This window comes from Protobothrops mucrosquamatus, unplaced genomic scaffold (genome assembly GCF_001527695.2).
Source record: "Protobothrops mucrosquamatus isolate PMUCROS unplaced genomic scaffold, P.Mucros_1.0 scaffold1377, whole genome shotgun sequence".
NCBI classification, from domain to species: Eukaryota; Metazoa; Chordata; class Lepidosauria; order Squamata; family Viperidae; genus Protobothrops; species Protobothrops mucrosquamatus.
Window position 1 is genome coordinate 404204 of NW_015387566.1, and position 12489 is coordinate 416692.

The following is a 12489-nucleotide window of genomic DNA, read 5'->3' on the forward strand; positions in this document are numbered from 1 at the left end:
ATGTAAGACAGATTAAAATGGATATGGAGAAAATTATTGATAAGAAATTTGAAGAGAAAAATGCAGAGATGAGAAAAGATTTATTGTTTGCCCTTCAAGGCTTGGCATGTCATGAAGAATGTGTTGATGGAGGGGAGGAGGAAGTAGAGGAATATGTTGAAAGTTTGGAATTTGAACTGGAAATGGAGGAAAAAGTGGACTTAATTCAAAATGAGGTCATTATGTCACAATATAGAGAATTGGAACATGCTTTGATAATAAAGAGAAAATCCTCGAGAGAAATCGGAGGAAGAGGATGCAGCAGATTTGGTTATGGTTCTGAATTGTCAGCCCGAAGATATTATGAGAGAAATGGAAAAAAATTATAGAATTAATATACGGGTTGCAAGACAGAAAAATCTTCCAAGAGATGTTGTTATCTACTCTTCTAGAAAATCAATTCGTAATGGAATCATTCAGCTTTTTTATAAGCAGAAAATACCACTCAAAGTATTTAGAAGAAGGAAAGATTTTGCCCTTTTGTCCGACAAGATACCAGGAAGGAAGGAATTTATGAAGATTAAGCGGTTGAAGGAGTTATACTATTATCAAGTGCGACAAAATCACAAGATCAAGATGAAATTAAGCAACAAGTTAGAGACAATCAGAAAACTTAAAGAATGACCCGTGCAGCTTATAGATGCAAGAAAGAGAGTACTTAAAAATGTGGACATATGAATTGAGATATTAATTTTGGAAATAAGAATTTTTTTTTGTTTTTTAATCTAACTGCAAGAAGAATGAATAAGGCTGTGGAAGGATTTTTTTTTTCTTTTCTTTTCTTTTCTTTGATTGATTTTGTTTAGGGAGCAATTTATTATGTTAATAAGAGAGTAGATTATGAATTTTAGACTATTATTGTTGTTTATAACAGTTTACTTATTATTATTTTTAAATGTTAGTATGATGTTATTATTAGTGTGTTTAATAATTGGATATGGGTTTAAAAGAGTGGGGTTTTTTTTAGTGAAGTTTAGAATGTTTTTTTTTTCCTGCTTTTTAATTTAACTGCAAGAAGAATGAATAAGGTTTTTCTCTTCTTTGATTGATTTTGTTTAGGGAGCAATTTATTATATTAATAATAGAGTAGATTATAGACCATTATTGTTGTTTAAATGTTATAACAGTTTACTTATTATTATTTTTAATTGTTAGTATGATGTTATTATTAGTGCGTTTATTAACTGGATATGGGTCTAAAAGAGTGGTTTTTTGGGTTTTTTTAGCGAAGTCTAGAATGTTAATGTTGCTTAAATGATTTAGTTTTATTTTTTATTTCTTAAAATGATATTAATATCATTGTGTTTAATTGAATCTTAATTGAATTTTAGAGTACTTATTTTTAATTTTAACTATTAATATGATATTATTATTGTCGTGTTTATTAATTATATATCTGTTGAAAAGAGAGTTAAAGGAGGTTACAGATTTGTTATTTTAACAGTTTTCAGATAGAGTTAAAGGAGATTATAGATTTAATATTTTTATAGTTGTTTAAGATTATTTAGAGTATGATTATTTTATTATTATTCCTGTGATTGGCTCTGGGAAGTGGGGGGGAGGGGGGCGGAAGGGTGGGTTTGAGGGAGGGATTTATATTGTAAAATGTTATAAAATTTTCAATAAAATATATATATATATAGATACGATTCTAATCTAAATCTTATTCTTGTTCCATCTTTGCTGTCTAGTAGTAATTACTGTGTTCAAGGGGCTTGTACATCAATAACTCCTACATAATCTGACACAGAATCTTCCTAGATAATGTCAGAAGTCGGTAGTTCCTCAGATCCCCCTTTCCCCTGCTTTGCAATATGGCACTTCAGCCTTTCTTAAGAATAATTTTATTTTCATTTCAATAAATGAAGCAAGCCAATTATTTCTCAATTATTTCAATACATTCATGAAATCACTCTTTAAACCAAGAAAGGCTTAACTTCACATAATCTTCCATGATGTATACAACTGCATTTTCTAAACAGAAAGGGCCATCTACCAGCTTTAGCTTTGACAGATAAAACTAAACTCCTTTCATTTGCCTAGTTAATTTCCCAGGATCTCTATATAAAGATGGTGAGAAAACTAAGATTAATGAGTGCAGCAAGAATTCTGATTTGAGCTACTGAAAGCCCAGAAGTCCACAATATCAGAATGTACAGACTGGGTAGGGTCACCGATGATTCAGTAATTCAAAATATGAACGAAGCCTTATAACAGAAAGACAGCCTTGTACATTTACACAATATTTAACTTAATGTATGTGAAAAAATGTTTATATCAGATCTGAGAATCTGATGTTGGTGAGATGTTGTTGAACAATCAACAACTGACTATAGAGCATGCTAGTTAGAACCTGCATGGATTACATTTTGTTAAATTAAATTATGAGCTTTGATAGAATCTTTAAATGCCCTTATCACTGCTTGATATCATAGCACTCTTCATATTCTTGAAAGACCATCTCACACAACAAGATGAAAACTGTTATTGTCCAGGATAACAATTTATATGTTAGAAACATTAGGAACAATTTTATAACAGTAAGATCTGTTTTGACAGCAATCAGTTTTAAAATTGAACAGTAAATCAGGAAGAACAATGAAACACTCTCCTCTAATGTCCCCGTGTACATACCTGCCCATTCTTGGCATAGCAAACAGAATTAGACTGAGTATATTTAACAGCAATAGTGGCAACAATGAGATCTCTGATAGCTGAATCAGGCAACTGAAACAAAGAAGAGATTATTACAAAGGCATCTTGGGTCTTTAAAGGGAAATGAAAACACCACCTGGCTAGAGATAGTCCTCAACTTACAATTAGTCAGTTAACAACTTTTCAAAGTTACAATGGCCTTGGAAAGATGATTTATTAAGGCCATGAAGCATTTCCAGCCATCAAAAAAATTTGCTCCCCCCCATCCCCATTCCATAACTGCATTTCAGGTGCTTAGCAACCAACTCCCGTTTACAACTAGTTGCCATGCCAAGCATCCCATGATCATGTGATCACCTAATCTTCTCTTCCAGCTTTCTCAGAAAATCAAAAGGAAGTTAGAGGGAAAGTTGCCAGGTGGAAGGGAGCTGAAATTCTTTGACAGGCGGCAGAAATAGCTAAAATCCTTCAGCAGGCAGCTTTCATTCTGTCCATTTAATGAACCAGGAGATCACTTAACAACTGGGAGCACCAGGATTGCAGTCATTGAGGAAGCAGTCACATGAATATCTTGCTTAATGACTGTTTCACTAAGCAACCAGGATTCTGGTCCCAATTGTGGTTCTAAGTCAAAAACTGTCAAAATCAGGAATTCTTAAAGAAGTAACATGCTGGCCTGGTTTCTGGAATTCTTTCCAACTCCTTAATAGCTCTACTCTGGTCACATGACCAGGAAGAGGAAGGAGGTTTAAAATGGAAGACTCAGCACTATTATGAATATCAGCAACATTCTAAGTCACATAGGATTGCACTCATTTTTCTTTTCCCATTTTTTTTTTTTTTTGGTCTTCAATCCCAGCTGAACCCACACCATTTTCAAATTTGACCTTTTCTTTTTTTGGTTTCTCTGCACACCAAATGAGGTCCCATTCTGTTCATTTTTCAGAGAATTATCCTGCTGATGGACAGATCAGTTAGTTATTCTGCTAATGGGCAATTAATTAGGGGCTGTTCTGACCCCTGACTTTGAATTGTATCATTCATCAGCATGCCCAAATTATATTATTCCAAATACAAAAAGTTGGGTGGTTGAATTACAATAAAAATGTTTTTTTAATGGAAGGGAATTTCTTAAAATATCAGAGTTATGAATTCCAGTTTAAAAAGCTTACCAATATCTCTTTGTTTGATGTCTATCAAACAAATCATCCAGGTCATGGTTGTCCCAAAGGTGTTTTTTCTAAAAGGCAACTGGACTTTCTTGTTTTTTTCCTTGAAAAAATTTCGCTTCTCATCCAAGAAAGGTTCTTCAGAACTGATGAGAAGAGAAATGTTTTCAAGGAAAAACCCCAAGAAAGTCCAATTGCCTTTTGGAAAAGCACCGTTGGGGCTTTTTATTTACTTTATGTTTCAGCAACACATCTCCTGCATAACCACACTATTTCCTAATATTCATTGTCTGCATGCCATGTATTTTAGTCTGGAAGAGCTGCAAAGGTGATCCTGTTGAATGCTACCTGGATTTAAACATCTGATGTAGCTCCACAAGTGACTAGACCCTCCGTTTGCAGATAATCCCAGTTCAAACCTGGTGTCTCCAATCATGGCTACCAAAGAAATCCTAAAAAAATATTTTGAATAAAATTTGCCAGTACTGAGCTAAACAGGAAGGTTGCTTCCTAGCCATAATCAGTGTTAATGTTTTTGCTGTTCTTTGAGCCATCTTGCCTTACCCAGCCAACCCAAAGTTACTGTTGTTGCAACTGGACCTTGATCACCAGAGAAGGCAAAATTTGAGGTTCAAAGGGGCAAAATAAGGAGTGTTGACTTTAGAGGGTTTTTTTTAGATATCTAGCTTGTGTCAGAAAGAGTAAACTGTTTCACAAATCATTCTCATAGCTAATGGTCTGTGTCAATGGCAGAGAAGATTCTCCACCTATGATCAATAGTAGGAAATCAGTAGGATAGTTTTTGGCTATTCTAAAGCAAGCAGAAAGTGCCCCAAAACAGCAGCATAAAGACTAAACCATATTTACCACAAACCCTTTCCCCTTTCCTAATCCAGATTAATAAAGCAAAAAATCCAAAACTTTTTTTCAGTAACTACTTGTTCTTGAACCTGCCACGTCTGTAGTAGCAACAGATTTGTCAGTGTGTGTTCTAGAGAGATATTAGAGCAAATTCTGCTAGCTACATTCTTCTGGGGCTGGTTCTTTAAAGAAAAAACTCCCTCTCTTGTAATTGCAATCCAGTTCAAACATAAATTGAATTTCGTATCTAATATTTCCAATCTTCTGTTCTTCTCCATGTTTTCTGTCTATACAGAACTTGCACAAACAGAGCAATTTTCACCATCTGGTTCATAAGCAATCTTACACAGGGTTTTCAAAAGTGATTGTTAACAGCCCTGTTGATAGAGATCCTTTTAACAGCAGATGCAATAGGACTAAGCATTACTATTGGAACTAATCCCATTTTCATTCAAAATGACATATCAATTAAATACCTAACTTGCAGATAGCTCTGATGTCAAAACATGCTTTTTCCTACTTACATTTTTATTTTTAGTAACAATGTTTTTGAACAGTGATCGATCAATCACACCGTCATTCCTCTTCTGCATTAAATGCAATCCAAAGAGAGTACGGATTTCATTTTGCTCTGGCTCAAAAGTTGGATCCATCTAAAATCAGAAAAAGATTGCATATCCTTAACTCGTTATTTGGTATCAATTATTATTTATATATATATGCTAAATTTTTGGATTGCTAACAAAGAATTAAAGGGAGACTGGTATAGCTATTTTAGCAATCCAAAAATTTAGCGTATAAATGATGTCGCAGTAGCAACTGCTGCCTGTGGATGGCCCTAGATTGGGCTGATACAGGCAAAAGATTTCTTCTTCCCATATTTGGGCCGACAGGGTGCATCTCAAAAAAACCCAAAAACCACTCAAGACATATATATATGTATGTATGTATGATATGTATATAATACAATATATTAACATAATATGGAGCCATAGAATTGCAATGGAATGGATGTTATAATTCAATTATCTAAAGAAACTAACCATTTAACTCAGGGGTGTCAAACTGCTGGCCCACGGGCTGGTTTCATCATACCGAAGCCACGCCCACCCCATTGCTGGCAATGCAAAAAGAGTCCCGATACGTCGCGACATGTCACGTGACGTGGCAAGTTTGACACCCGTGATCTAACTGCTTCTGGTGTGGCTGCAGTGAGATCTCAGGTGTCTTGAAATTTCCTGAGGGTACATTCTTGAACTATATGTGTTATAGTTTATTCAGGTGCACCAGTTGCATTCCCAGCTCTCAGCCATTCCCCATTTAAAGAGTTTTGCCTTAGTTCTGGCATGTTATGTCCTGCTTGTATTCAGGTGGCTCCATATTTTTCAGGGCAACTGCATTCCTGGAAGTGGTTTTGTTGGATCTGTGTGATCTGTTTGGTTGTGCTTATTAAAAGTAGCCCATCTTAATTGCCATTCTTCATCTAGATTATAAGACTGTGATATGTTATTCCAAATTGGTTTCCTATACTTAAACCTGGTAAGAGGTAGACAGTCTAATATTTTATGTATTGGAATATCTTTGTGCAGTAGCAGTATCATAGCCAATGAGGTTTAGTATCAGTGAGAGAGTTATTGAAATATCTAACTCCCATTATTTCAAATAGTTAAAAGATGGCCAAGAAATGGTGGTCCTTACAATAACAAGATACAGTTCAAAATACTGAAGTGGCATTTGTTTGGTATTCAGGATGTTCAGAATTGCAACCTTCTGCTCATTAATATTTGCTTGTGACTCTAACTTCTCTAACTGGAAAAGAAACCACATGAACACACAAGGAATCCTTTTGAGTAAAGGTGAGTTGGACTGCTCTGCTCAGAATTTGCAGTATTGGGAAGATGTATACATATAACAACTGTAGCTATACTTTATTCTTTTGAGAGCAATTACTCACTTGGAAACCAAACTCACTTGGTCAACCCCAAACTGTTAAATTTCTAATCACCAGGATTAACTTTTTATTATTGTTTCATTCAAAAACTTCAAGAATGAATCTTAAAATATATTTATTACACATCAAGCACATTCTTATTTCATTATTAAATATTGCAAATAATAATAAACACATGAAACAACATCTGCTTATTCCCAGGTCCTTGGGAAGGGCCCCATAGGTAGATAAAAATGTCAAATGCAGTCTAAACATTTGACTGTGTGACTAACCATAACTTTTTAAAGCTGTGTGTGCTACGTAACTTCCAATGACTTTGGGTGGCTCACAGGGAACAAAGAAATTACAATAAAATAGAGTAAAAGATTAAAAAAATGGCAAAGTCCACTGACCAATCAGAATAACACAAGGGACCTCACTCTTTCACCAAAGGTCTGGGTGAAGAGTCAGGTCTCCACAGCTCTTCCAAATAACAACAGTGGGACTCATCTGGATCTTAGCGGTGTACCTTATTCCAGAAAGCAGGCACTGCTAAAAGTTTCGTGCTGATCTGCAAGAGTGATGAGCAGCTTTTTTTGTGTGTTTCTGGGCTCCAACTGGACCTCAGAATGGATGCGGCTGAAATTTTCAGCCTCAATTTTTTGTTTATGCAGAAGCTTAAAACACCTATTTTGCCCTTTAAACCCACTAAAAGGAAAGGGAAAAATAAAAAGGAAAAATTTGCCAGATTGCGGGCAGAGGAAGGGCAATTCAGATTTGCCAAAAGGCCTAAACTCAACTATGGGGACAGAGAGGAGGCTAGAGAATTTTACAGAGCTTAAGTGAGGTACTGGGAGAAGGAACATGCAGCCAAGAGATGATCAATCAGGACTGATAGCCAATCAAATGTACTATACTAACAATAAAAAAAATTGAAGCTCTAATATAAAAACCATTGCAAGCAGTTTAAAGAGGTTTAAGAATGAGAGTTCATATCTTTTTAGCTTAGTTTGTACAAAAACACTTGGAACAGGCAAATCACGAAATCAGATTTTAGATTGGGAAGCACAATGGAAATAGACACAGATTTAAATCAATTATCCTCAAGAATAAAACACTGACCTGGAGTACACAGTAATTGCCATTTTTTTTTTTTGATAGAATTTTGAGGGCTTCTTCGTCAAAGCCTGGAGCCACAATCCCATCAGACACCTACACAAATAAAGGTTAAACCATGAAGTGGGACAAGAAGACGAACTTTGAGTGCTGATTTTTACATAGCAGAAACAGCAATATTTGTGTACACTACAAAGGAGCAACCAGAATTATACTAATTAAGGAGGAACTCAAAAGAACCAGTAAGGACTGAATTTGGAAAGAGAGGGAGAGAAAAATCAGAGGAGGGGAAACAGAATGAAGATTTTGGAGGTTTGACTGACTGGTACTCTGAACATTTTGTCAGGCAACATTTTGCTTAAATGTATGGCATAGATTCACTTCATCACAATAATCTGAACAGTGGAGGCAACCAGATTTGCAAAATAGAGGTGTGTGTGTGTGTGTGTGTGTGTGTGTGTGTGTTCAGTAGCTATATTCCATGCAAAGTCATTCCTTTGCTGCTGGTTGTGGACCCAAAGTCCCATCTTGGCATACACTGTGGGGTTTCTCACAACCTAGACATTCTGTGACTGCTGAGAAGCCTTTGGGCTGGCTGTAGATTTCTTGCCTTCTAAGTAGATTTCTTGCCTTCTAAGTGTGCTATACAATTCCCTGCAGTCTGCACTGGAGTCATCCAACCAGAAAGAGCCTAAAATGTTCCCTCAACCCATACTGGAGTTGCCTACTCTGGAAGCCCTTAAACAGCACTGCAGAAGTAAACTCTTCTCAGCATTCTGCGAGTTTCTTTTCACTTTCATAAAGTCCTTTTTCAATTCCATCTTTGAAAGCACTACTTTCCCAATTTCTACTTTGTTATAAATACTAGAAGCAGGATAAGATCAATTGTCTAGTGCAGGAGCACATAATTACTGTGGCTAGGATCATTATTAGAGCAACAGGATATGTAGCCATGATGTTCTGATCTCATGCAAGTTTACAACTTGTGTATTGGTTGTTGGGGGGGGATGGACAAAAACTAGCCTTATTTGAGGGATGGATGGAGGAAATCAATCTCTTAATGTTTCACAAAGGTTAAGATGCCCTTTTGACCCATGAAGTTCCCCAACTATCCCCGAATGCATTGTCATTATTTATTTATTTATTTATTTTATTAATTACAAGTTGACTCTGGGCAGTCATACTTTGATAAGAGTTATTTTCAACTGCAAGTATGACTGCAGGAGAAAATGCTAGTTACTGACCTCCCTGGAAATGATCTTAGCTGTAGGAACATCACAGATATCAGATAAAGCAATGAAATCTCCAAAAGATGACATCCTATCAGCACCTGGAAAAAAGTAATGTTTCCAAACTGAGAAACTCTCATTGAGTAAGACCCGTGTTTTATATATAGAAGAAAAAACACAGCGACTGGATGGAACCCGTGCCAGGCTGGATCCATTCATTGTAGAGCTTTAAAATATGTAGATGCTGTTTCTCTATTTGCTGCTTGACTAATCAGATATCTTTCACTACTTCATAGCAACTGGCATTTATAAAGTAATTGAACAGGATGAGGTTGTCAGTCATTTATATAAGACAGATGTGAGAAAATGCCAAGTAAGCCTTAAACAGTTTGGCCATCATTATACAGACAGGAAGAGCAGTAATTCTAACCAGAATATTAAATGAAAACATGGCCCTCTTTTGAGACCCCACTCACCTCTTGCTCTGGCATATGCAGCTGCCAAGGGTGTTAGAGTTGGGTACAAGTCACACACCATGCAGACCTCAGCTTCTTCCTCAGTGAGGGGCACACCAACAGCGGCACCTAGTAAGTGAAAGACAGTAAAAGCCACTTTTCAGAAGTCTGAAAGTGACTTCTCAAGTTACAAAAGTGTAACGTTATTTCACATGTTGTCCTGAGGCCCATAATGATTGTTTCTATTCCACTTAAATAATGCACATCATTATTTTTCATAACATTATACACAACTTTGTTAGAAAGTCAATTTCTTTAACTAAAACCCTGATATGTTTTTTACAGGACCATCTCAGAAATGGAGCATCTCTTAAAATGTGAGCCAACATGCTCTCTGAAGAAAATACACCAGTAAGCAACAAGACAAGAACTTGGAAATTCAGTATTACCTGCTGGACTGACATGCTTGAATGAAGTGGCAGCGGAAATGCCCAATGCTTGCTTCAGCTCCCTGACCAACTGCCAGGCATTCAGAGCATCACACAGATTTATAAACCCTGGGGAACCATTCAGAACTGTGAAGAAATGAAAAGGCTCACTCAGCTATAAAAGCCATTCTTGCAAGAAGGCACCACAAGCACGTGTAGACTACATCTGCCATCAATTCAGGTTCAGAACACCAGTTGTGAATAGCTATAAACTCAAGACTGTCCGAAAATCCCTTTATGGATCTTAGCTCAAGAAGCATATTATAAAAAAGAAGTGGCAATAAAGATAAATGGTTGACATATCAGGACTTATTGGAAATTTATCAAAGGAAATTTAAAATCAAATTGAAAGAACAATTATAGCAGAAGGATATACAAGGTAGTCCTTGACTTACAACCAAAATTGAGCCCAGAATTTATGCTGCTAAATGAGAAATTGGTTAAATGAGTTTTGTCCCATTTTTACAACTTTTCTTGTCACATTTGTTAAATGAATCACTGCCGTTGTTAAATTAGTAACACGGTTGTTAAATGAATCTGGCTTCCCCATTGTTTGTCAGAAGGTTGCAAAAAGTGATCACATGACCTTGGGACACAGCAACAGTCATAAATATGAACCACTTGTCAAGCATCCAAATGCAAATCACAAGACCATGGGGATGCTGCAAAGGTCATAAGTGTGAAAGATGGTCGTAAGTCAATTTTCAGTTCCGTTATAACTTTGAATGGTCACTAAACAAATTGTTGTAAGTCGAGGATTACCTGCAGTTGTCAATGGTTCTCCCATTTATAGTTATCTGAAAGATTTAAAATGAATAGAAAGACTTATGGTATAAAGCAAAGTAAATCAGAATTTGAAATACAATTGAGTACTGTTGATGAACATGTAATTGCTAAAATGTACAAGCTTTTGTTAAAACTTGAAACAGAGAGAGAACAGAATGTATAATAAAGTGGCCTATCAATTTTGGTTATAATATATAGATGGATCAATGGGAGAGGATGTGGTTAAAAGAGATTTTTGTATAAAAGCATGCATCATTGGCACACAATGCCAGAGAAATTTTCTAGAATGTATAAAGATACTTCAAATGTATTTTGAAATGTGAACAACATGAAGATACATTTTATCACTCCTGGTGTAAAAAGCTAAAAAAAATTAGATCCAAACACATACTTTGATACAGAGAATTTTAAAAATTAATATTCTACTGCAGCCAGAACTATTCTTTGTAGGATTAATAGAAAGCCATGAATTGGAAGATTATTTCAATATATAATCACAGCAGTACTGTATACACAGAGATGGAAAGATTCCACACTGTCCACTATGGAGGAATGATTGGTGAAATTGACAGATTTTGCTGAAATGTCTTTGATTAGAAAAAAGACATCATCTGTATTTATTGCTGACTGAAAGCCTCTTATGGACTTTGCATAAAAATAAAAAAATGAACTTTTGACTTATGGTTTTGATGATTAAACAGGATAGATTACAGAAAGAAGAGCAATACTATGTAACTTTAGCGAGAGAGGTCAAAGTATATTTGTACTTATAACTGCTGTGAAGAATATTGGAAACCACTTTATATTTTTCTTTCAACTTTTTTTCTTTTCTTGCCTTTTTGGCTTCTCTTTGCTGTCTTTTTTTCTTTTTTCTTTCTTACTATCTATTAGTTGATATTAGCTTTTACTTTCTTCTTTTAATTTTTTACTAAAAATTACATTCAAAAAAGAATACAGGTTCTCCACATAAGCTCCATATATTAATCCTACTGGCTATAAGTTAGTGATGGTTCTTACTTCTGCTTAGCGAAGTTATGTCAGCTAACTGATTAAGCTCATTTGTTTATCTTTACAGAAGGTATCCAACATTAAAAGGAGCCAGCAGAAATGTGGATAACTTTTTCTGCCTTCTTGAGACACTCTATGACAGACATGTCAAACTCGCGACATTACGTGACATCGTGCAACATATTGGCAGTTTTGCCATTGCCGGCAATGGGGTGGGCGCGGCTTCCGCGTGATGCGTCCGGCCTATGGGCCGGCAGTTTGACACCCCTGCTCTATGACATCTTTTAGGTGCCTGAAGAAAATTACTCTCATCCCTGTAGAGTTTTCTAAAGAGGAATAGGAATTGTGTCTAGTTTGCTTCAGGTTAAGGCAATTACACATTGGCTTGGGAATATTACCAGCATAAGTAGAACAGGGCTCCCAAGTTATGTTCCCATTAGCCTCTTTATCCATTCAGTAACAAACTCCAGAATAGGATTATTTAACTAACAAACATACAGTATAATTCAAATGCAGATATCTCTCTTAGGATTGAAATCTGAAAGTTACTATCTGAGGGGATGGTGAAAGAAAAAAAGAGGTAGGGATGAGAATAAGGGTAGAGCTACAGTAATATCATTAAGAGTTCAAAAAAGTATATGAACAGTTGGGTATGGAAAAAGAGCTAAATGTTAAATGCATCTATAAATTTATTCTATATTCTATGAGGACTGAAGTTTTATTGACTTAAAATACTTCTATGTAAAACTAAGA

General features: G+C 35.7%; 1 protein-coding gene across 1 annotated transcript in view; it reads right to left on the reverse strand.

Moving 5' to 3' along the window:
- The window catches only part of ATIC (5-aminoimidazole-4-carboxamide ribonucleotide formyltransferase/IMP cyclohydrolase), a 67198-nt gene that overhangs the window by 14501 nt on the left and 40208 nt on the right, over positions 1–12489 (reverse strand). Inside the window, exons 8-13 of the mRNA XM_015821654.1 lie at positions 9904–10029; positions 9476–9583; positions 9015–9100; positions 7777–7866; positions 5249–5377; positions 2674–2766 (exon numbers count right to left, since the gene is read on the reverse strand). Coding sequence (XP_015677140.1) covers positions 2674–2766; positions 5249–5377; positions 7777–7866; positions 9015–9100; positions 9476–9583; positions 9904–10029 — 632 coding nt within the window. The remainder of the gene's footprint in view (positions 1–2673; positions 2767–5248; positions 5378–7776; positions 7867–9014; positions 9101–9475; positions 9584–9903; positions 10030–12489) is intronic.